Source organism: Aquarana catesbeiana, linkage group LG02, assembly GCF_042186555.1.
Source record: "Aquarana catesbeiana isolate 2022-GZ linkage group LG02, ASM4218655v1, whole genome shotgun sequence".
NCBI lineage: Eukaryota > Metazoa > Chordata > Amphibia > Anura > Ranidae > Aquarana > Aquarana catesbeiana.
The window spans coordinates 301,667,202-301,693,220 of NC_133325.1; the positions used below are offsets into that span (position 1 = coordinate 301,667,202).

The 26,019-nt window shown below is 43.7% G+C and overlaps 1 protein-coding gene across 2 annotated transcripts in view; it reads left to right on the forward strand.

The window, feature by feature from the left end:
- SLC9A7 (solute carrier family 9 member A7) overlaps positions 1–26,019 on the forward strand; it is a 156,043-nt gene that overhangs the window by 113,285 nt on the left and 16,739 nt on the right. The window contains exons 12-16 of one of the 2 annotated variants that reach the window (XM_073614604.1): positions 1,166–1,319; positions 1,520–1,579; positions 19,903–19,966; positions 23,670–23,752; positions 25,422–25,527. In XM_073614604.1, coding sequence (XP_073470705.1) covers positions 1,166–1,319; positions 1,520–1,579; positions 19,903–19,966; positions 23,670–23,752; positions 25,422–25,527 — 467 coding nt within the window. The remainder of the gene's footprint in view (positions 1–1,165; positions 1,320–1,519; positions 1,580–19,902; positions 19,967–23,669; positions 23,753–25,421; positions 25,528–26,019) is intronic. The other variant, XM_073614605.1, reaches the window with a different exon arrangement.

Below are 26,019 nucleotides of genomic sequence, written 5' to 3' on the forward strand. Positions count from 1 at the left end.
GCAATTCAGGGTCTTTGATGCATCTATTATGGGTTCTTAGAACAATGGGTTCTTAGATGTGAGTCTTCTAGTGGATCCTCGTACATGTTTGTTGAGGTATGTTGACAGTTCATTTAAGCCACCCATGGGGACTACTGTCATACGTGCATTGTTTGTGGCCAGGAGACAAATTGCTCTTAAGTTGACCTTCCCGCATCCTCCTACCATATCTGACTGGATATTTGATCTCAAGTGTATTTCCTTTGAGAGAGAGATCTTTTTTTTATTAGAAATTCAGTTAAGACTCAATTTGGTTACCTTGGCCAGCTCATATGAGCTTGCTTTTGAGCTAAGGTTAACAGTCTTAGTAGACAAAGTAGTAATGTTAAATGGGTCCCATCTGCATTGCTTGATGTTGGCAGATCGTTATAATGGTGTGCTTTTCCTTTTTTTTTTTTTACTTTTTGGGTATTTGACGGCTGTTTTTTATTTGCTATGATTTTTTGAGTTATACGTTTTTGGTGTTTTTTGTGTATGCTTGTCTTGAATTTTTTTTTTTTTTAAATAAAATTTGATTAAAAAAAAAAAATGCGAAATCCTGCTTGTTGCATTTTTTTTTTTTTTGGTGTATGTTAGAGCCTTCACACTGATCAGTTTTTCAGTTAAACAAAAAAAAAAAGCTGAAGATAATGTATTTTTACCGTATTTTAGCAACAGAGCTGTATGAAAACCGCAAAAAACGCAACTGACCGGTGTGAAGAGTTCCATAGGATTTTAGAGGGATGCATTTTTCATACATTTTTCTACAGAATTTTTTAACTGAACAACTGATCAGTGTGAAGGGGCCCCTAATCCTTTTGATGCATTCTTGCAGTCAGAGATAATATGAGGATTGGAGTCAAAATTGTTAGCTTCAAGGACTTAGAATGGTGGAGCATAGAGTAGGATTACAAAAAAGACACTTCTGGGCTACTTTCTCCTCCGAGGCGCAGAGTGAAGCTCCTCCCAAGTGTTTCACTTTAACTAGTACCTTTGTTACTAAATTTGAATCTACAATTTGTGATCTTGTATAGTGTTTCTGATGAATATTGGTTGTAAAAAACAAATTTGCATTAAGGCAAACAATCTTTTATGGCAATCAATGTAATTTTATCTTCTGCTATAAAAAGAGTTTCCTTTTCCACAGGTCTCCGTGGAGCAATGGCATTTGCCCTCTCAATTCGTGACACTGCCACATATGCTCATCGGATGATGTTTTCTACAACTCTTCTAATTGTATTTTTTACTGTCTGGGTAATAGGCGGGGGAACAACTCCCATGTTATCCTGGCTGAATATCAGGTGAGTGGTATCACAACTAGTCATCCAACATCAGTCATCTGCAGCAAAGCAGCTATGAAAGGACAAGCTTTTTTTTTTTTTTAATAATTTTAAACAGGTTTGTATTTTTTACTTGTAGGCTATCACATCAAGTAGTAAAATAGCTCAATCATCTTCCATACCCCTGTCTTCATTTTCATTTCATTCTTGTACTATGCCAGAGTTGGTGACCATGTGCCATCGATGGAGGATGAGTCCATTAGACGTTGGCAGTATTTCAGGTGATTGGGTTCTTCCATGTGACATTAACACACAGCTTCTTTGAGTACAATCCTTGGGAACCTTTCAGCTGCTTTTGTTGATCTAGCTACTCTTTCTTTAGGACTGTAGCTTTTGTATGCATTTGCTCTGTGCTTGGCTTTCATCAACTTATTCGCATATTACTTTGTGATTGGAAATTCGATTTCTGAATTATAATAAGATAATACTTTACTGTTGACCACCATACCCCGCTCATAATGGATTTTTGCTTTAAAGAACTAGTGAACTTGGAAAAGTAGCTGATTTATATAAATAAGATTTTAATTAATTTTCATTATGGCAGTTTACAAAACTTTTAATACATTTTCAATATTGTATATAGTTTATTCATACATTTTTATGAAGATGTACAGTACTGTACCATTAAGGGTTCACAAACCAAAGAGTTAAGGTTCTGATCCATTGGTTTTATCAAAGCATAGTCTGTATCAGAGGGAAAATTAGTATCAACAGATCATATTGCTTCGTCTTCCTTTTTTCCTTTTTAAAAAAAATCTCTATTTTAAGCCACAGAAACAGCAGGTGGCCCAGCACGATCAGAAAAAAAAAAGGTGTAGCAAAAAGAGCTAAGGGTGTGTGCTGGCTCGTGTTAGACTTGATATCACTGCAATAATGACAATCCACCCAGACCCCCTTGATATCGGGATACAATCAAGGAGCAGATAATCATACTCTTTCCCATCCTCTAGCCCAGTCCCAGTTATATGCGAGGACTATGCAGTAGTGTCATCTTAGAGCCACTTGGCCCATATTTTGTCGATATTACTTCATGTTAAAGAACAAAACAGATTCAGGTTTCAAATGCAGCCATTATCCATTTTAGAAGACCTATATAGCACTGCTCACTATGAGGACATATTACAAAAATGTCTTGCGTGGTGACAGACAGTACTTGTAGTTCATTCACATATCTCTGTGAAGGGTGTGGACACTTTCTGGAATGTCAATTCCATAGCACGTTCAATTGCACGTTGCAAGTCAATAGAAAACTGTTTATGTAAAGGAACTACCCCATTCCTGTGCAAAGGTGGATGTTGGATGGTCCATAGGGGGTCATTGGGGTCTCCAGGAAAAATTTCTTGACTTTATCATAAAGAGAATGTCCACCAACTTTTTGTTGATCAGATACCATGCCATTTTTTTTTGTTTAACCTGCATGACTGTTGGGGTACCAGACTATCAGGCTTTAGCTTGTGTTTGCTTTGCCGCTGTGAAAATGAAGATTAGAAGTCTAAATTGGTTGGTGGTAAAACCATGTGATGGATTCTTGAGAATGCTGCTACAAACTAAGCTGTGAGGCACCCTGGAGGAATTTAGAAAGTCTATGGGACACCATGTATCATATAATTAATAGTTTATAAATGGCCTTGTTGAATGAGGCATTCAGTTACATGTTCAGATGTGTCCTATATTTGGGACTATTGGTGGCGCTCAGGGGAGTTGTCTAAATCTTTCCCCCATTAGGAAATGTAGTGTGAGGTGTGTTCAGAGTCGCCCTCTAAAAGAAAACCATACATTGACTAGACTATGGGGTTGATTTACTAAAACTAGAGAGTTCAGAATCTGGTGCAGCTGTGCATTGTTGCCAATCGGTTCCTTCAGAGCGCATGGACCGATGTCATCTGCTGCATATATAGTGAATACCTCTTAAACGGTGCACGTTTAGGAGATTTTTACAGTACCTATAGGTAAGCCTTATTATAGGCTTACCTATAAGGTACAAGTCAAAGATTCAAGTTTACAAACACTTTAAGGTGGATTGTACATAGTTTGGGAGTGTTTTTTTTTTTTTTTAATTTGGAGAAAGCAAAATATCTTAGATGAGGAGGCATGTAATGAAAAAGAGCTGAGTGTTCCTTGCACAGTGGTTTAGTCATATACTGTACTCTGCAAAGATCTGCTTTGGTCAGCCACAGGAATCTGAGGGGTTTTTCATATCCTTGGTTGAAGAAAAGTTGTTATGGTTTTAAAAGGTGTGTGGAATCGTACAGCAATTTGCTTGAATATTTTATGGAATCCCAGATTTTTCTTTCCAGGTTTTGCATTTTATTAAACTTTTCAGGCACCAAAGAAGTTGGGCGCTGTAGTTTAGTTTCTGTGCTGGGCCTAACGAACAGTTGTTAGAGCATTTATTTATTTTTTAACAAAAACAGTGGTGCTTTATTGTTGTAATAGATAATCAGTTACAGAATACCATTCAACAGAGTACAATACATTACATACGTAGATTACATTTTTGAGGATAGGGAAATTAACATGCAAAACCCGCAAACAATACGTAAGGTTAATAGTACCATTCTCATCAAGTACCGTCCACCCTCCACCCTCCAGAACCCTTCCCTATTGGAGCAAATAAACGTAGTGGACTGAATGTTTGTTTCTCTACGAGGCCATCCACGGAGACCAAACTTTTTCGAATTTCCACGGACAGCCACGGTTTATATATGTCATTTTATACATGGGGATCACTGCCTCAATCTGTGCCTCCCAGGCTGAAAAGGATGGAGGGGAAGAATTTATCCATTTCATGAGTATTTCTTTTTTGGCATAGAAAAGAAGGAAGGAAATCAGTAATTTAAGATGATATGGCCTTTGCTCATCATCATGTATCCCCAGCAACGCCATGGCCGGCAAGAGCGGAATAGAGGTCTGCAATCTGGAGTTGATTTCACCTATAATCTTAGTCCAAAACAGTGCAACAACTGGGCACTCCCAGAACATATGTATAAATGTGCCTATATGGACTTTGCATTTAGGACACACAGGGTCTCTCTCAGGAAATATGCGATGGAGTCTCTGCGGGGTATAGTAGACCCTGTATATAAATTTAACTTGAATCAGTTTGTCCTTGGATGCTATCACTAATTTCGGGCCATACTCTAGACAGTCCTCCCATCCCTCCCTATCCAGTGACGGGATATCAGCCCGCCATCTTTCCCATAATTCATTAATCTTAGGGGAATCTCTTCCCGGCAACGCATTATATAGAGAGGATAGGGGTTTAGACAAGTCTCCAGGAGATAGGAGATCTTCGATGGGGTCCGTCTGTAACAGGGGAGTTTGCGGAAATTGAGCCTTGGCCGCATGTCTCAGCTGTAGGTACCGGAACCCCATCCAATGGGGCAGTCCAAATTTAGCCGCAAGCTCATGCAAGGAGAGCAGTTGACCCCCAGACATTACGTGTTCCAACAAGGTTACACCATATCTGGCCCACACCTGTGGGTCTGGTATCATACGGAAGTGTTTAAGTCGTGGGTTCCCCCATAGGGCATGAGCTGGAGACAATTGGCCAGGTCTCAAGTATCTGCGCCTAGCCGCCTCCCATACTCTCCAAGTTGCTCTAGTAGGTCCAGGGACTTCACAATATGCCTTGGGTCCTCTATAGGGAAAATTCCGAAGGTCCGTCAGGGAACCCAGAATATTCGCCTCGAGACAGGTTGCCACATTGGATCTAGAACCCTGGAACCACCAGTGTACCGTCACCAACATGGCTGCCCAAAAATATAACTGGAAATTTGGGAGGGCAAGTCCACCCAAGTCTGCAGGTAAACATAGCGTAGTACGTGCCAACCTAGGGTTTCTCCCCGACCAAATAAAGGATCCCACTATACGGTCAATTTCCCTAAAAAACGAGGCGGGGACCCAGACCGGGCAGTTCCTAAACAGATAGTTGAATTTGGGCAGGATCATCATCTTAAGGAGACTAATGCGACCCAGAAGATTCAGAGGAAGATTCTCCCAGGCAGCACATTTCGAACGTAAGGTGTTCAGGGCAGGGGTCAGGTTTTTTACGATAAAATCAGAGAGATTCCTAGTGATCACAACTCCAAGATATTTAAATTCCCTAACCCTTTGTAGTGGGGAGGAGAGGGGTCCAGAGTTAACCTCATCATCTATAAAAAATAGGACTGATTTGGTCCAATTTATCTTAACTCCCGAGAGTCCACCAAAACTGTCAAAAATACGCAGGGCAGCTTGAAGAGAGGGTCCAGCATCATTAAGGTACAATAATGCGTCGTCGGCATAGAGGGAGAGGCGCTCTTCCATCATACCCACCCGCAGGCCCAGAACGTCCGGTGCACTCCTAATGGCAATTGCCAGAGGCTCCAGCGCCAGGGCGAACAGGCTGGGGGAGAGCGGGCATCCCTGCCTCGTACCACGAAACAGAGCAAAGGAGTCTGAGACCCAATTGTTGGTGCGAACCCGTGCCCGGGGGGATCGGTACAACAAACGTACGCCGTGAATAAATTTAGGGCCGAATCCAAATCTACGCAAGGTTTCCCATAAGAATTTCCACTCAACAGAGTCGAAAGCCTTTTCGGCATCTAAAGAGGCAACAACCCTGGACCCTGTGTTGTCATGCGATGTTGCTAAGTTAAGGAATAGGCGCCTAATATTAATATCTGTGCCCTTGCCTGGCATAAATCCCGTCTGGTCTATACCCACTAGGTCTTCTATTACATGGGACAGTCGGGTGGCCAAGACCTTAGCAAAAATCTTGGCATCAACATTAAGCAACGAGATGGGCCTATACGATGCGCAGTCAAGAGGGTCCTTTCCTGGTTTAGGAACCAGTACAATAACCGCCTCATTCATTGAGTCAGGTAGGGCTGGCAGATTTGCAAATTTAGAAAGCAGTGAAGTCAACTTAGGGGCCAGTAGTTCAGAAAAATTGGAGTAAAATTCAGATGGTAACCCATCTGCACCCGGGGCCTTCCCTCCCTTGAGATGTCCTATGGCAACCTGTATCTCTTCAAGTGTGATGTCAGCCTCCAGCCCCTCCCTTGCTTCCTCAGACAACACAGGGATAGACAGGGAGTCAAAAAAGGAGGACATGGATGAATCCGATGCAACATCTCTAGAGGAGTAAACCTCCTGAAAGTATTCTCGGAAACGGTCGTTAATATTAGCAGGGGCAGTAAGGATCTGGTCAGTATTGTCTCTAATGGAACCTATGGGGGTTGAAGGTATGTTTCCCTTAGCCAGCCACGCAAGAAGCTTCCCATTTTTACCACCATGCTCGAACACGCGTTGAGCGGAGTATAACAAGGCCTTGTCTGTCTGGGCCATTCTAGTGGTGGATAGGTCACGCAGTGCCTTTTTCCACGCCCTATACCGGTCCTCCCCAGGAGCAGAAACGTATTCAGCCTCCAACCTGCCCGCCAGCGCCTCCAGCTCACTCAGGGAGCGAGTAGATTCACGTTTGAGCCGAGTGATACTATGCCCATACTCCCCTCGTATCCAAGCTTTAAATGAGTCCCATATAACAGGAGGGGCAGCTGATTCAGCATTGTCCGTCCAGAAATTGCAGATAGAGGCTATTAGGGGTTCCAACAGTCTCTCATCATTAGCCCAAAATCTGGATAAACGCCACAGGCGAGTCCCTGGTGGAACAGACAGCGTAAGTGTCGAGCACAATGGTGCGTGATCTGAAATTCCCCTGGGAAGCACAGATAGGTCATGCACATACTGCAATGCAGGGCCTGAAGCATATACAAGATCAATTCTAGATAGCGTTTTGTGTGAGGCTGAGTGGCAAGTGAAAACTTTCAATGTCGGGTACAAGTGCCTCCAGACGTCAGTGAGGGCAAAAGTTTCAGCCCACTGCCTGAGGTCCGGAGTGTCCCGAGCCGAGGATTGCAGCCGATCAAGTTCCACCAGTGGAACCATGTTAAAGTCCCCCACGAGGTATACCAATGCGGTATCAAATTGCACAGCTATTTGCATGATCTCGTGAAGGACCCTGCCAGATGCTGGCGGAGGAACATAAAGCCCAACTAGTACCACATTCTTATCAAATATATTAGCATGTATAACAACAAATCTCCCTTCTTTATCTGTTTTAACCTCAATCAGCCTAAACGGTAGTGTCTTGTGAACCAGGATGCTAACCCCTCGGGCATAGGTGGAAAAGGTGGAATGATAATTAAGGCCCACCCAGGCTTTCCTAAGGCAAACCGTTTTTTTTTGCGGCAGATGCGTCTCCTGAAGAATACAGATTTGTGGGTTGTGGGAGCGAAGGAAACGAAACACCAGGGAACGCTTAACAGCAGTATTAAGCCCCCGAACGTTCCATGAAATTACCTTTATCTCAGCCATGGAGTGTGATGTATAATGGATATGCAGTTATGTAACATACCAGACAGGTAGCATCCCAGTCCAGCCACACATGTATTGTTCTACATAGCACTGTATAAATGGTTCTGTTCAAACATACGTCATATCTAAAGCACCCGAAACAACAAAATAGTGTTAACAAAAACAAACCCAGCATTGAGCCCCGCCCCCCACCCCGCATCCCCCACCCCAACCTAGGAATGCCTTGTTCCCCAAACATCAAAAAAGAAAAATAAAACCCCAAGTTCAGGGAGCGTGAACCAGTGGGTATAGACCCTTAGTGGAGAGGACTGTCCACGTAAGGTAACGAGAACTCCGCCGTCAGAAAGAATTAGGAGAGAAATAGCGTTCCAACCAACAAGGTTATTTCGGGCCGTCGTGGGTGAGTAGATATGTGGATTAAACTAGCAGCACATGAAGAATAGAAAAAATGAAAATAAAATAAAATATGTTCTCTGTTTAGGATAGATGAGGAGGGTCATCCTGCAGCTCAGAAATACAGGGTATGCCATACTCTAGGCAGACAATCTGGCAAAACGCTTTCTCCTTCTAATGCAGTTATCAATTGATTGTCTCCCAGATTGGAATTCCAGCATTAGGCAGTCATAATGAAAGGTATATATCACGTGCAAGTGAAAAAAATGAACCTGCACTATGTGTAATGGTCACTAGAGTCCGCCAGTGACCCTCCTTCAGGAATTACTGAAATCTGAGCTTCCAAAAGAGCCAAACAGGTCATTGCTGCAGTAAGTCAGTAAACATATCTTGTCAGGGGCAAAAGAGGTTATCCCACAGTAGATTCAAACAGTGGCAAGCTTGAGAGTAGATATCTCCTGGCACAGCCAGGGGCACAACACTTATATTGTATACTGACAGGGAGTACAAAAGGCACAACGGGTGCAAGATTAAGTCCCCTGTCAAAGTTTGAACAATCAGCGGCCAATATTCAGAGCAGAAGAACGGAAGAACATTTTGCAGCGTTTAACGGTCGGGGGGCAATGATTCCAGCCATGCGTTAGCATCCCTGGGGGAGGTAAAAAATCTGGTAGTTTCCCCGTCTTGAACCCTCAATCGTGCTGGAAACAGAACACTGTATCGAATGCCCTTAAGACGCATGGCTGCCTTCACCTGGTCAAAGGAGCGTCTGAGCTTTTGAGTTTCTACAGAGTAGTCAGGGAAGATGAGCAGCTTGTTATTTTGATGGCGTATTTCTCCCTGCACTCTAGCAGCCCGGAGCACTTCATCCCTGTCACGGAAGTTCAGAAACTTTAGGATAAATGTGCGTGGCGGTGCTCCAGGGGGGCCCGGCTTGGGAGGAATCCGGTGAGCCCGCTCCACCGCATAGAAAGGTGAAAATTGAGCCCCTGGTAGGAGGGAAACGTAGTAGGCCTTCAATAAACTCCGTCGGGCATTTCCCCTCAGCTCCTTCCGCCAGACCTACAATACGGAGGTTGTTCCTCCTATTACGGTTTTCCGCATCCTCTGATTTATATTCCAGTGCTCTAATTTTGGTTTGCAGGGCCCTTAAGTCTGTTCCATGAGACTCCACAGTGTCCTCCACCTGCCCCAGACGCTGTTCGGCATCAGAAAGTCTGCCCCTTATTTTATCCATGTCCAGAGCATTTATTTTACAACATAGTACTGTGAGTCATTATTTAGCACTAATGACATAATGGTGGCGTACAGAGAGTAGATGCCCCCTGTGAGTGTTCTTTTAGTCATGGGTGTGCCGGTGCCATGTAGGGTGTGTTCTGTTTGTGGAGAAGAGATAGAAGGAATGTCTGGTGTGGGGAGATAGGAAAGAGGATGGTTGTGTTTCTAGGAGTCAGATGTTGTGCAGTGTGGAAGGAGAAGAATGTAGGAGGAAGGAGAAGGTAGAGGAGAGAAAAGAAAGAAATGTAAAAAGTTTTTTGGAGTGTTTAGGTGTCAGGTCGGTGATATGTTTGCACAGATCAGGCGGTCCATAGGACAGTCTTTATCCTAACTGGCGCTACTTGATATGTTTTGTGCTGACCTGCAAGGGTCTGTTTTGGTTGAAACATTTTAAGAGGTTAGGAAAGCTAAATGTGCTGCCCAGTAGTACGGTAGTAGTTGATAATGTGGTGCAGAAAGGTCTTTTTTTTTTTAATGCTCTAAGTGAGAAATAATGTCATATCATATACTATACTTTCACTTGACTGTAAATCCATTTCCCCAAGCCCACAGCACTATATTTGGCACTTAAATGACTCCCTGTTATTTTTTACTGACATAGTTTAAGTGGATGTAAACCCAAATTTTTTTTTTTTTTTATATATATATATCATACTGTAGAGTAAGATTTCCTATCATTTAAGCCCAGTCTTGCCACACAGAGTTAATCCATCTCTGAGCAATCCTCTTTTATTGTTCAGTGAGAAAAATCTTGACAAACTGAGAAAAACTTTGTCAAATCCTCCCCCTTGCTGTGAGTTACAGGTGATTTACATCTCGCCTAAGACATGCATTATTTTTTAATTCCCTCCCCCACTCCTTTCTTCAGCAGCTCTGCAAGGATTGGCTGTTCCACACCTCAGCATGATTTGGCATGCTGAAGTCATGTGGTTACTTTCCTGTCTTTTCACTGGATGTTAGAGATCATAGCAGAAGTTCAGTGTTAGAAATACACAGGAGAAAATGCATATTGACAAGGGGAGTGTAGAGGTGGGCGGGGAGTCTACTGACATCATGACTCCACCCACCGAGCTCCAGACAACAGACCCACCCACAGAATATGCAGTTTTTCGGGTCTAATAACAGACAGAGGGGAGACATTTGACAGGTTAAGATACATGCAGGAAGCATGCATATCCTTATAGATAACCCCTATGGCAGTAGTTTAGAAAGGATGACATTGGGTTTACATCCACTTTAATGTAATTCACACCTCCCTTTTTTGTATACTTAGATGAAAATGCCAATTCTGCTTCTTCGACAACAAACCGTTGGGAAGCCCATAAAGGGATGCTTATTCAAATTACTGTATGCAAAAAAAAAATAAATAAATTTCTAAAATCAGCTTATTTTCTCACCTTGCAAGGACATAATTTCAGTCGTTACAGATTGTATCTTTGCAAAAACAGAGCAGAACTTTTCCTTACTGATGGGGCCAAAAAACATTTGTGATGGACTAAAAGAAAATTTCACTTCTGTGCTAACAAACCAAATTCTATGATAGCAAACATATTCTTACCTACTAACATGATTGTGGCCAATCCATCCACAATCATGGATACATTTACATTGACTCTATCAGCCTTATATCAACTCTTGGACCCTATCTGTAAAGATTTAGCAGATGACTTATGCCGCATACACATGAGCGAAATGTCCGACAGAAAAGGTCAGACGGAAGCTTTTCATAGTCTATTCCAATCGTGTGTATGCCTCATCGGACTTTTTTTTCAAAATTCTGACAGACCTAGAAATGGAACATGAACTAAATATTTCCGACGGAACCAATTCCTATCGGGAAAACCGCTCATCTGTATGCTGTTCCGACGGACCAAAAACGACGCATGCTCTGAAGCAAGTATGAGACGGAAGCTATTAGCTACTGGCTATTGAACGTCCTTTTTCTAGTCCCGTTGTACGTCACCTCGTTCTGGACGGTCAGACTTTGGTGTGACCATTTGTATGCAAGACCACTTGAGCGGAATTCCGTTGGAGAAACCTTCGGAGTTTATTCCGACGGCAAAACCGGTCGTGTGTATGCGGCATTACTCCTTTCCTAGCTTTGTCTGATACCTTTTCATACCTCCCACCTGCAGAGGTACTTTCCTCTTTAACTCCATCTTGAAGCAGCCTCAATTTTTCAATTAAATTTAGCAGCATATACTGGTTGGAGTTTTGTTAACCCCGTAACACTCACACGTATTGCTGAACGAAGATGTAGGAAAAGTGCATAAAACCTAGAATAAAGTAAATTAAAATCATAAGAAAAAAAAAAAGAATCCAGTAGCAAGAAACATTCCTTGGAACAACAGGTTGGTACTATAGTCTTCTGTTGTCATAGACTTGAAGGTGATGGGTGAGCTGGCAGTTTCTGCCACCCTGGCCAATCTTGAAATAGCGCAAGTTAAATAGAGAGACGGATGGAATATAGCTATAAGCTGAAGTGCCTTGCCTCTAAGTTGTACTGTATACACACAGGAAATCATCTGAAAATTGTCAGACTTTTGGCCTATGTGTACAGCTCTCTGTCTCTCATGCACTCCCACCTGCTCAGTGAGCCTGTGGCTCCAAAAGGAATGCCCATTACAACTTACACAGTGGTACAATTAAAACCATGCAAGTTTGCAAATTAAGATGAGAACTGTGGCATACGGCAGGTTGAGCAGGGGTCACCAGGTAAGTAACGTTCCAGCATACCTATGGCCATTGCAATAAATAGTAATGTCACCTGTGTTGCCATGCAGCCATAACCATTGCACCTTAGGCACAGATGTAGTAGTTCATGATCGAGAGAGTCGCAATGTCACCTAGATGCATGTAAAAAAGCGCCAAGTAGCCACAAAACATACCTTCCAAGTTTTGTTGTATCTGCTGCTAAGGCAACTCCCTTCAGTCCCTGGCAATAGAGATAACAAAGTAAACTTTCAAATAAGCATGTTAGATATGGGTTTGGTGTATTAGGGTTGAGGAGCCCTGCATAGCTGATAGTTACCCCAGGCCATAGTAGAGGTTGATAGGCCAGTCTTCATGGTTAAATTCTAAAAGTCCAGTTTGTAGGTGAAGGCCTTCATCAACAACCCTCTCCAGTAAGTTGATGGAGGTTTCTGCAGCAAAGTGCTAGTTATGTGCAGAAGCACCAGACAGAAATGACTGTAGCTGAGATTGAAGTGCTGGCATTATCTCAAGTAGGTAAGGGCCTTGGGTCAAGGGCCTAAGAATGAATCATAGGGCACATAAGGCCTGTGGTATAAAACCATCATGGGAAGTTGGACCCAGAAGTGTGTGACTGTAAGGTGGCAAAAACAAAAACGCGAAAGTTGCCCATGGATTGTAACTTAAAGGGTTGTGGGCTGAGTTTACTATACACTGCACAATTAGACCCTAAGGCTGGATTCACACCTATGCATTTTTTGTGCTTTTTGCATTTTGCAGATTTGCACTAGAGTTCATTTGACATGGTTTCCAATGGAACACAATCTGTAGTGCAAATCTGCAAAATGCAAAAAGCACAAAAAATGCATAGGTGTGAATCCAGCCTAACAGTCCCTAGTGGTAGGAAAAGAGGAACAATATCAAGTTTTACAATTCAGGTACAAGCCATCTGAGTTAGTGCTTTACACTGTTAAGGTGTTTGTCTCAGTGGTTATCCTAGCTGTGGACCCATGACTGATTCTAGAATGGCTGATTGTGGAGCTGCTGCTTTTTAGGTAAGAGGGGTTTTGCATTGTCTGGACAAGATTTGTTGGTGGAATTGATATTCAGCTCTGGATCCTCCACAGTCAGGTACAAGGATGAGAGGTACACCTTGGTATCATCAATGCTTGTGATTTTGGGTGAAGATCATCTTGAAGGGGAAATTCCTTGATAATGTTGTATTTGATGTTGAAAGGTCTGAATGTAGGGCTTCAGTTCTCATTTGAACTGCTGGGGGTTAGATGGTCTGTGAACAGCTGGTACCGATTCCCTTGAAACTGGAAGAAACCTGACTCCTGAGTTTCCTGCAAATAGGCAATCCTTGGTGCAAAAATAGTCAAGCTTTATCAATATATCCCTTGTCGTGGGGGTACTTTTCTCTGGTTAGGGCCTTGTGGACTCGAACTCCATCTACGCTCTGGAGATTCCCAGTACAAGTTCTTGGCATATTGCATCACTGTTAACTGAAGATCAGTGATAGATTCTTACACACCTCTGACCCTGAGGTTAGCTCTGTGAGCCTGTTTTTTTTTTTACCTCTTCTAGCTTGTAACGGGGGTCTAGATTTCTAGCTTGAGGTTATCGATTTTCTCCTCGTGTCCCTCAAGCAAGGAGGTCATCCAGCTGTAAAGTGCGGAGCCCCACCTCATTAATCTCTCCGAACAGGCAGTCCGTTATTTGGTTGGGTCCAGGTTGCTTAGAGAGTTGGTGCTGGTCTTGCTGTGGGCTGGGCTGCTATGTGCCATTTTTGTGGGATGCGCTGGACAAGGTCTCTTCTCGCTGATTTGCCTGTGCAGCATTTTAGACTTTGGCTAGTTAGGCCTGAAGTCTGCATAGGTTAGTGTGCGTGGAGTAGTGGTGGCTCTATAGCACTTAATTGGAACCTTAATTTTTTTTTGTGGATGGTTTCGACCATCATTTAAACCCATGAATGCACAGCTTCCAAAAATTATCTTTAGGTTTCAGCCTGAGCCATTCTTTCTTTATTTTTTAACTGGAAAAAAAGATCTAATTTCCCTGCCTCCATGCCATCAATACTGTATTTGTATGTACATATCTGTAATACAAGACTCCTGGTGATTATATAGGCCAGCTCTCTGGGCACCATAATAAAAAGAAGACAAGGGCGCACCAGCCTTGTGCATTAACTTTTAAAACATTTATTTAATAAAAAATAGTAAAGGAAATAACTCACAGGCGATTGGTGGAGGAGGCACAACATAAAATCGTACCGGTGGACAGTCTGCGATTTGGGATGAGCGGAACCTTCCAGGGGTCGTGGAGGAACGCACAGACGCTGCAATCCCCTAACGCGTTTCGAGGGGAAAGTCCCCTCTTCCTCAGAGCTATGCAGTGCAACCTCCCTCAGCGAACCTCACTTATAAATGCCTGCAAGCCAATAAGACAGGGATAGGGTGCGGGGCTCCTCCCCCTTAAGAAATCACTCCCTCCTAAGTCCTCTGATCAGGCTTGCCCTATACGCATAAGTGCATATGCAGACGTGTGCACACACCATGTATACACGTGCATGCCTACACACACACACATACATACACATAAAAGCAGCTAGTAAATAACCAATTGATAGATAAAATAGGAAGTGAACAGCAACGTACTGTGCATACGGTCTGAAAGGCAACATGTGGTATCTAGAAATACCAGATATACATCACAATAGATATTACCAGTCGTACTGCCAAGTATAAATCGCAGTAAACATTACACATCGTAATGGGTGAGAGTCATACTACAAAACCTCATACTTCAAATCTCAGGATGTACACAGTGAATGGAAGTGTGCATGTACTTACACATAGTATTGTGGGGGTCAGTGACTGTAAAGAGCCTCCGTAACAGCTGCACCACGGGCCGGTACTTGCAGCGTGTCTATGATCAGAAAGGAACGCACACCAGTGTGCTTGCGTTCCAAGCTACAGGGAGAGGAGGTGGAGTATGCGTGCCACGCTGGAGGAAGGAGGCGGGGTAGACATCTCCCCCTCCGCAGGACGCACAGCACATTGGCCGTGCGGGCAGCGTGAGAAAGCCTAGTGACGTGCAGCTAGGGGCGGGACCAACAAGTGAAGAGCCCTCCGCCCACCAGAAACATCCTGGTGTCTAACAGAACGACCAGCTGTCGCACAGACCATGAGCCAGGCTACATCTAAACAACACATTGCCACAATGCACAGCCAGCATGTATAGAAATGAAAGGATACTGATGAAACTGGAGTGAGAATACAAATACCACTAGAAGATAATAGACTGTGTAGTAGAAGGAGGAGTAATGATGAAGTCATTAATAATGGTAATAATTATGTTATCTGATAATAATAATAATAAAGAAAAATAGTGTAGTAGATGATAAATCATCCGACCATCAGCGCGACTAGCGCACTGTACATGTAGCTCTTATGCGTATATGGGTGCCCACAGACTCGCATGCCACTATTCGGCTACTGATCAGCTCCCATAATAATGGTGGTGCCAATAGTAAATGAAATGAATTTAATTAAAATTAGAATAAGAATTAGGAACACGCTGAGAGAGGTATGCGCATGCAACAACATATTGCGACTGCTATACCATACATATTATATGATGACAATACAAATGGTAAATGTAACATCTTCAGTCGCCATGTGCAAAAAATAGTTGTGACCATGACTGTGCAAACAAAATGATATCTATACTTAACCACTAGATATATATCATGAATGATGTCTCAAGTAAACACTATATTGGTATAAAACCATAGGTAATCCACTAATAATCAAAACAGGAAATCGGCTACATCAGATAAATTGGGAAGTACACGGACGCTGTCCTGTATGTGCGGGACAGCGTAAATGTATAACCGGGAATAGGCAGAAACACGGGGTTTTTTTGGGGGGCGGGGGGGGGGGGGGGTGTTTGGCAGATGAATACTCATCGAAATCTACACTGTCAGACAATTTTATGAACCTCAGGATCCTCATTCAACCCCCCAGGGGTCATACTGCCTAAGGTGAAGATCCAATAGGCCTCGCGTTTGCAGAGTCTCTGGTGTCTTCTACCTCTGTCAATATCACCCCTAATAGACTCGATCCCGAACACTTTCATACCCATGGGGTCTCCATGGTGGACATCTTGAAAGTGCCGAGGGACAGGGTATTTGACTCGTGTGTTGATAATGTCGCATTTATGCTCGCCAATGCGCAAAACCCCCCTGTGTTTCTGCCTATTCCCGGTTATACATTTACGCTGTCCCGCACACACAGGACAGCGTCCGTGTTCTTCCCAATTTATCTGATGTAGCTGATTTCCTGTTTTGATTATTAGTGGATTACCTATGGTTTTATACCAATATAGTGTTTACTTGAGACATCATTCATGATATATATCTAGTGGTTAAGTATAGATATCATTTTGTTTGCACAGTCATTGTTACAAATATTTTTTGCACATGGCGACTGAAGATGTTACATTTACCATTTGTATTGTCATCATATAATATGTATGGTATAGCAGTCGCAATATGTTGTTGCATGCGCATACCTCTCTCAGCGTGTTCCTAATTCTTATTCTAATTTTATTTAATTAAATTCATTTCATTTACTATTGGCACCACCATTATTATGGGAGCTGATCAGTAGCCGAATAGTGGCATGCGAGTCTGTGGGCACCCATATACGCATAAGAGCTACAGTGCGCTAGTCGCGCTGATGGTCGGATGATTTATCATCTACTACACTATTTTTCTTTATTATTATTATTATTATTATTTTTACTATTATTATTACCAGATAACATAATTATTACCATTATTAATGACTTCATCATTACTCCTCCTTCTACTACACAGCCTATTATCTTCTAGTGATATTTGTATTCTCACTCCAGTTTCATCAGTATCCTTTCATTTCTATACATGCTGGCTGTGCAATGTGGCAATGTGTTGTTTAGATGTAGCCTGGCTCATGGTCTGTGCGACAGCTGGTCGTTCTGTTAGACACCAGGATGTTTCTGGTGGGCGGAGGGCTCTTCACTTGTTGGTCCCGCCCCTAGCTGCACGTCACTAGGCTTTCTCACGCTGCCCGCACGGCCAATGTGCTGTGCGTCCTGCGGAGGGGGAGATGTCTACCCCGCCTCCTTCCTCCAGCGTGGCACGCATACTCCACCTCCTCTCCCTGTAGCTTGGAACGCAAGCACACTGGTGTGCGTTCCTTTCTGATCATAGACACGCTGCAAGTACCGGCCCGTGGTGCAGCTGTTACGGAGGCTCTTTACAGTCACTGACCCCCACAATACTATGTGTAAGTACATGCACACTTCCATTCACTGTGTACATCCTGAGATTTGAAGTATGAGGTTTTGTAGTATGACTCTCACCCATTACGATGTGTAATGTTTACTGCGATTTATACTTGGCAGTACGACTGGTAATATCTATTGTGATGTATATCTGGTATTTCTAGATACCACATGTTGCCTTTCAGACCGTATGCACAGTACGTTGCTGTTCACTTCCTATTTTATCTATCAATTGGTTATTTACTAGCTGCTTTTATGTGTATGTATGTGTGTGTGTGTGTGTAGGCATGCACGTGTATACATGGTGTGTGCACATGTCTGCATATGCACTTATGCGTATAGGGCAAGCCTGATCAGAGGACTTAGGAGGGAGTGATTTCTTAAGGGGGAGGAGCCCCGCACCCTATCCCTGTCTTATTGGCTTGCAGGCATTTATAAGTGAGGTTCGCTGAGGGAGGTTGCACTGCATAGCTCTGAGGAAGAGGGGACTTTCCCCTCGAAACACGTTAGGGGATTGCAGCGTCTGTGCGTTCCTCCACGACCCCTGGAAGGTTCCGCTCATCCCAAATCGCAGACTGTCCACCGGTGCGATTTTATGTTGTGCCTCCTCCACCAATCGCCTGTGAGTTATTTCCTTTACTATTTTTTATTAAATAAATGTTTTAAAAGTTAATGCACAAGGCTGGTGCGCCCTTGTCTTCTTTTTATTTCGGTTTCCACTAGGATCCCCATCTTTGAGGGCAGCAAGGCCTGTGCTTACCTACTACATATGGTGATCCATCTGTGCGCAGGAGTTGCTTTTTTTTTTTCTTTTTTTTTTTTTTTTTTCTCTGGGCACCATATCCTTACATTTGTTGGGTGGTAGTTTGCAAGTTCTTTCTTCAACGCTGCACGATTCACTTGGGATTGGGACAGGCATGAAAAATGTGATAACAGTGTATAGCCAACTTGTACACACAAAGAGTAAACCTCCCAGCATGTCTTTGGCATGTAACCCACCCACTAACGGGGAGAATGTGAAGGTTCTATGCAGTGTTCTGCTTGAGCTTCAAACCTAGGACCCTATTGCCACAGTGCTAGCCCCTAAACCACTGTGCTGCCCACTGCATTTGTACTTGTGATTTTCTGCAATTTTTCTCCCTTTATTATTGACACCTAGAAATTCCTAGAAGTATTAACAGCCATTGAGTGAAAATTATTGGCATTCCTAGCAATGATCTGCACCGAAGTTTGTTCCTGAGGTGCAAGGTTGCTGCACGTCTAAAATGATTCTGGGAAAGAGTGATCAAATGTCAAACCCTCCTACTCCTATTAAACACAAATCCATGTATTGCCATAGTGCCTACACAACAAAAGCACCTGCAGTTAACTAAAAGTTTTGTAATGTGTAATAGACCTGGAGGTGATTTTCTTCTTTACTGAACAAAAACTGTGTTTCACTTTATAAGGGAGTGGGAAACTTAAGTGCTGTTTTCTAACTAGATTCACTTGGCTAGAGTTGAGCTGTTCCAGCTTTGGCTAGACTCCATGATATGCCCTTCAAATCACATAAACTCCTCTCCAATAGCTCAACAATGGAAGCTCTGTGGTGAGATCAAGGCTCGCTTGTTTCATCGTGTCTTAGCCAGTCGTTTCAAATGAAAGTAAAGACAAATTGAAATGGGCTGTGTCATTCTGCAGCTGCCATGGTGGAATAATAGACCAATTCCATTCACTCGCTGATGAAGACAAAACAAATGACTTTTTCCCTTTAGAAATAGCTGCTGCTGACATCATACATTTCATTCAGTGACAAAACGCTAAAGTAAACAGCGTGTGTTGAATGACACTGACAAAGTTAGAGATTTAGCAATCCTTCTGTAGCTATGAATGTGTGCTACAAACAAGATTCAGAGTATCCACTAAATGTGTATCAATGTGTTTTAAAAGAAAAAAAAGTTTGATAGAAGCAAAAGAAATATTACCAGCACATAGAGTGGTTATAGAAAAGAATCACCCCTCTCCCCACATTTTGTTGATTTGCAGCCTGAAATGAAGACAGTTTTTGTTTTATCCAGCTTGTATTTACTAGTGCAACTTATAACATCCAAGTGAAAGACGTAACGCCAACATGTCAGAAGAAAAAAAAAAAGTTTTTCCTGTAATTCTACTTTAAAGAATGTTGTACTTCTGCCCATGCAGGCAGCACAGTTTATATATACTACTACAGAATAAAAAAAGGTGCTATTACAGTATGGGAGCTAAGGGCATCCTAGTGAGTTGTCTTACTAAACCTGGCAGCCTGTTTAATTGTCAGTCCATTTACACCTTCTGTCTTGCCTGTGTATGCTTACTAACTGTAGTAATGTACCCCTTCAAATTGAATAATGCAGTGCAGTGTTTTGCATTCATCCAAACATGGCATTTTTGTGTTTTATTCATGAGCATAAAAGCCTCTTCAGTTTATTAGTGTGATATAATCAGTAAATTATTTGAATTGTTTGTGTAATAGGGTAGGAGTTGATCCGGATCAAGACCCGCCTCCGACTAATGACAGCTTTCAAGTCCTGCATGGAGTAAGTACCCAAATTCTTAATTTTTGTTTCACTGTAAGTTAAAACCTTCCCACAGGGCTGCTATTAGAGCCCTTGCACACTGGGGCGGGGGGCGGCGTCGGCAGTAAAACGCCGCTATTATTAGCGGCATTTTACCATCGGTATGCGGCCGCTAGCGGGGCGGTTTTAACCCCCGCTAGCGGCCGAGAAAGGGTTAAATACCACCGCAAAGCGCCTCTGCAGAGGTGCATTGCTGGCGGTATAGCCGCGCCGTCCCATTGATTTCAATGGGCAGGAGCGGTGAAGGAGAGGTATACACACCGCTCCTTCACCGCTCCGAAGATGCTGCTGACAGGACTTTTTTTACCGTCCTGCCAGCGCATCGCTCCAGTGTGCAAGCCCTCGGGGCTTGCACACTGGGATGACAGCAGCGGCACTTTCGGGGCGGTTTGCAGGCGCTATTATTAGCGCAATAGCGCCTGCAAACCGCCCCAGTGTGCAAGGGCTCTTAGGAATCCCTGGGCCCGTACAGCCTGATGGGGCCTCCTTCAACCCCACCCCTGACTCTGTCCCGCTGGCTACCGATGTTTTTTTGGGATCAATAGCTGGTCGGCAGCTCAGTCTTTGTGCTGAGCTGAGGACTTGCATGAGATCACTCTGCCAGGGAAGGCATTGAGTTGCAGGCTAGAACTCCCAACACAATTATGTACCTGCTCCCTGAAATAGAAAAAAAAAGTCCCCTGTGCTGCTCTAGAATGTAATTATACCCCCCCCCCCCCCCCCCCAAAGCAAGCAAGTAGGGGGGGGGGGTGATGTTTAGGAAGACCTATTTTCTTATTTGGGAGATTTGACTATAAAGCTTCTCCAGCCCCCCTGTTGAGCTGAGAGCGCCCCGGCCCAGTACAACAGGACTGGTTGTACTGCCTTATCAGAGGCCCTGCATTCTTAGTGGGTTAATTAGCTGAATTTATTATGTTAATACTGTATGCACTGAATGTATAAAGTGTTTTTTTTTCTCTTTAAAGCAGTACAAAAGCTAGGAACAAACCTGTTGCAGCCTGCAAGTGCTTAAATGTGGTGGCTGCATAAGGCTTTCTTTTTTCTTTTTTCTTTTTTTTTTTCCTTTTCCTTTTCCTTTCTTTCCCCCTTCAAGACCAGGCCATTTTTTGCGATACAGCACTGCATTACTTTAAAGTGATTGTAAAGGATTGTTTTTTTTTGTCTTACAAACGTCATACTTGCCTCCACTGTGCAGCTCGTTTTGCGCACAGTGGCCCCGAACATCCTCTTCTGGGGTCCCCAGGCGGCTCTCACGGCTTCTCCCCGCATCAGATAACCCCCTAGAAGAAGCGCTCTCCCGAGGAGGTTACCTTGCAAACGCACTCCCGAGTCCAGCATTTGCATGCACAAACACGAATGCCGGACTCGGCCCCGACGCCCACGTCATTGATCTGATTGACAGCAGTGGGAGCCAATGGCTGCACTGCTATCTATCCAATCAAGAGCCGGGACAGCGCGTCCCAGCTGAAGAGATGAAGGGGCTCCGGTAAGTAAAACCGGGGGGGGGGGGGGGTTGTTGCCAGGTGTTTTTTCATCTTAATGCATAGCATACATTAAGGTGAAAAAACACGAGGGTTTACAACCACTTTAATTGACAATTGCGTGGTCGTGCAATGCTGTACACAAATAAAATTGATGTCCCCTTTTTCCCACATAGAGCTTTCTTTTGGTGGTGTTTGATCAGCTCTGCATTTTTTCTTTTTTTAATTTTTTTTTTTTGTGCTCTAAACAAAAACCATTTTGAAAAAAATTTTAATTTTTTACTTTCTGTTATAAAGCATATCTAATATGTATTCTGGTACATGTTTTTGGTAAAAAAAATCCCGATAAGTGTATATTGGTTTGCACAAAATTTATAGCATCTACAAGCTAAGGGATAGATTTATGGAATTTTTAATTATTTATATTTTACTAGCAATGGCGGCGATCAGCGACTTATAGCGGGACTGCGACATTGCGGGGGACAAATTGGACACTAAGTGATGCTTTTGATACTTTTTTGGGGAACGTTGACACCAGTACAGTGATCAGTGCTAAAAAATATGCACTGTCACTGTACTAATGACACTGGCAGGGAAGGAGTTAACATCAGGGGCAATCAAAGGGTTAAATGTGTTTCTAGGGAGTGCTTTGTAACTGTGTGGGGGGTGCTTTAACTGTGGGAAGACAGAGTTTACATAGGCAGACCACCGTTCTGCCTCTGTCGGGAACGATTGGTGGGTCCCGGAGGACATCGGCTGATTGGCTCCCATTGTGTCCAATCATAGCGTAAGCAGGTCGCTGGCAGCACGCACTGCAGACCCAAAAGTGCAAAATCACGTACCTGTATGTGATTTTGCGCAGAGGAGCCGACGTCCCACAGTAAATGTATGTGGGGCGGTCGGCAAGAGGAGTAAACTGTTAATAGCAACCCTCCCCCATGGAATGGAGATGATCAAAGGCAGACATGTTTCATGTTTAACCTTTGTGGCAGCCATTGCTGCCTCCAAAGACACAGTAAAGGAGTGAGCGCAGCCACCTAGGTAATGTTTTACTTGTAGGATTACCTACTGTAAAATGGGAAAATTCATGAAGAAAAGTAAACAAATGCAGCCACTACATCTAAGGACTGGTAAGCTGCAATACATGACATTTTATTAAGCAGATTAAGTGGGTTTTAAGTGCCTGTTTTCTTTGCGTTGAACCCCTTTGTGTCTGATATTAAAGGCAGATTAAAAAACCAAACATGTCATGCTTACCTGCTGTGTACAGTGGTTTTGCACAGAGCAGCCCTGATCCTCTTCTTATTGGGTCCACTGCTGGCACTCCTGGCCCCTCCTGTCTGCCGAGTGTCGGGAAGCAGGTTTGCTCCCGAGCCGCTGCTGTGTGTCCTTTTGACACTTGGAGCGTGGCTCGACCCTGCCCCAGCTCCCTCCTCATTTGGCTCACTGGCTGTTATTGATAGTAGTAGCAGGAGCCAATGGCTCCTGCTGCTGTCTCAGCCAATGGGTAGGAAGAGACCCAGAAGAGCCGCTGCTCTTGTGCGCATCGCTGGATTGAGATGGGGCTCAGGTATTAGGGGGAGCTGAGGGGGCTGCTGCACACAGAATGTAAAAAACCTTGAGCCTTTACCAGCGCTTTGATTTACAGTGTTTCCAGTTTGCTCCAATACTAAGCTGTTGTAGCCCTTAAAGTGATTGTAAACCTTCGTGTTTTTTTAAACCAAAATAGCAAACATATTATACTTGCCTCCTCTGTGACTACCCTTTCCTGGGGTCCCCCGCTGGCGCTTCAGGCCCCTCCTCTTCGAAGAGTGCCCCCAGGAAAAGCCACTTTCCCTGGTGACACCCATGTGGGCTTGCTCCTGAGCCACCCATTCTGCGTCTATTGACACAGACCGGGCGACTCGGCCCCGCTCCCCACTCCCTCCTCGCGGCATTTGATGGAGCCCAATCACTGCTGCTGCTATTAGTCTGCCCAATGAGGAGTGGGACAATCGCAAGAGCAGTTGTTCTCGTGCACATCTCTGGATTGGATTCAGGTAAGAATGAGGAGGGGGGCTCCTGCAGCACAGAATGTTTTTACCTTAATGCAACAGATAGGACTGTTGTCTAATGACATCTGTTGCCAGTGATATATTTGGACATGAATGATTTTCACAATGTGTATTTTATGGTGCTTGTAGGATGCTGGAGAAGCCGTTGAAAAGAGTCGCACACGACAGGAGAGCGCCTGGGTGTTTCGGCTCTGGTATACTTTTGATCACAAGTATCTTTTTTTGTGTCAGTTATGTTATGTCAGTTGTTTTTGATAAGGTGGACACCGTATATATCTTGGAATCCTGTCCATGATCCTTTGTTTATTTGCACTAACTTTTTACATTTTCAGGACAAGCTTTCGGGGTGTTCAATTCTTCTAGGTCCAAGTAGTACTGATATACACAAAGTTTTATTAAACATTGTATATCGGTACTACTTGAAACGAGAGTGAAAGAAGTTAACCCAATCTTCTACTCATAGGAGCTGTACTATAGTATCTATGAATCGGTCAGGCAGATAATTGGCAACTCTGCACCCTCTATTCAGTCTTCACACATCATACTAACTGTAAGTTATGACTCTTGTGCTAATTTTTTAGTTTTTAATTTTTTTATTTTTAGTTAAACTAAGACGTATAGGATAAGTTCACCTTTTAAAAAATAAATAAATGCACATATTTTTGCAGGTAAAAAAAATGTGCATTTTTTTTTTAAATTGGGAGCCTGGAAAGCATCTGCTGATCATGTAAGCTGTTTGGTTGTACATCATGCGGCCAAGTAGTTACGCATTAACAGCGAAGCTGCCAGACCTTGTAGTCCTCTGTGAAGAAGTGACGCTGGTGGGAGCAAATAGCAAACATGCTATACTTAAAGTGGTTGTAAACCCTTAACAACAACTTTATGCTACAGGTAAGCCTATAATAAGGCTTACCTGTAGCCTACCCAGGATATCTCCTAAACCTGCATGGTTTAGGAGATATCCCCTGTCCCCTGCATGTGCCGATGACATTGGCAAATGCACACTGGGGCAAACTAAAGTAATGGCACGTATGTGCCGTTGCTTCAGTCTGTGTGCTGTTACCAGCGGCTCCCACTCGCATGCGCGGGAGTGACGTCATCGCGGCTCCGTCCAATCACAGCGCCGGAGCCGCGATACCCAGAAGTAACCCCCGGGAGAGATGTTGCCGGCCGGAGGGGGAGACTAACGGCTGCGGGGGCTTCGTTCTCGGGTAAGTAATTCATAATGTGCTAGTTTGCTATGCATACTAGCTCATTATGCCTTTTGTCTTGCAGGGTTTTTTTTTTTACCAGGGTTTACAACCACTTTAACTGCTCTGTTGCAGTGGATTTGCACAGAGCATCCCGGATCCTCCTCTTCTCAGGTCCCTCTTCAGCTCTCCTGGCCCCTCCCTCCTATCGAGTGCCCCCACTACAAGCAGCTCGCTATGGGGGCACCCGAGCCAAGTCACAGCTCCCTGTGTCCATTTAGACACGGAGCTGCGGCCCGGCCCCGCCCCCTCTCTCTCCTGATTAGCTGACTGGCTTTGACGGCAGCGGGAGCCAGTGGCACCGCTGCTGTGTCTCAGACAATCAGAAGGGAGAGTCTCCGAAGGCCGAGACACTCGTGGACATTGCTGGAGAGAGATGGGGCTCAGGTAAGTATTAGGGGTGCTGAGGGGGGCTGCTGTGCACACTGCATGCTTTATATCCTAATGTATAGAATACATTAAGACTAAAAACCTTTACAACCACTTTAAACAAGGTCCTTTTAGCAGCTCACTGAATGCGTTTACTTGTTGCGTGGAATTGCTATTTATGTACGTGTACTTTAAATGGATCAATACATAACTATATAACTCTGTCTAAAATATGTCAGTTTTTCCTTAATGTCCAAAAAAGTTATCTGAAGCCTATGCTGACACACAGTGGTCCTCCATTAACTACAACACTGCCCACCTGGTGTGGCTTGATTGCCCGATGTTTTACAAGCCCACAAGTATATAATGTGAGTATAGTACACAGATTTTCATTTTTCTTGCTTTTCATCTCACTCTCCTCTAACATTTATTAGGGCCTTTTCATGCTGATGTGCTTTTGTGCAGCTAAGAGGGTCTTTAGTCAGAAATTTTTTTTGTTTAAGTCCAGCAGCTACAAATAATGTGCGATCAGGTACCTGTCAAAGCTAGTCATCCGCTCCCAAAAAAACCCAAAAACCTCCAGTATAGAGAGAGGAGAGAGGGAGTTCGGCATAAAGCAGAACGTACCTTTTTAGGTCAAGTTCCGCTTGAAGGGCCCTTTATGATTTTGACGGTAGATGATATTCAATATCTAGCTATATGTTTTCCAGCAAGGTAATAAAGTTGGCAGACCATAATATAAACCTATGGTGGTTACAGTTCATCATCAAAGGCTCCAAGCAGACTGACTAGTGGATCCAAAGGCACAGTAATTTGGGCAGATAATGCGATGGTTTGCAAAACCTTGATCCGATATCTGA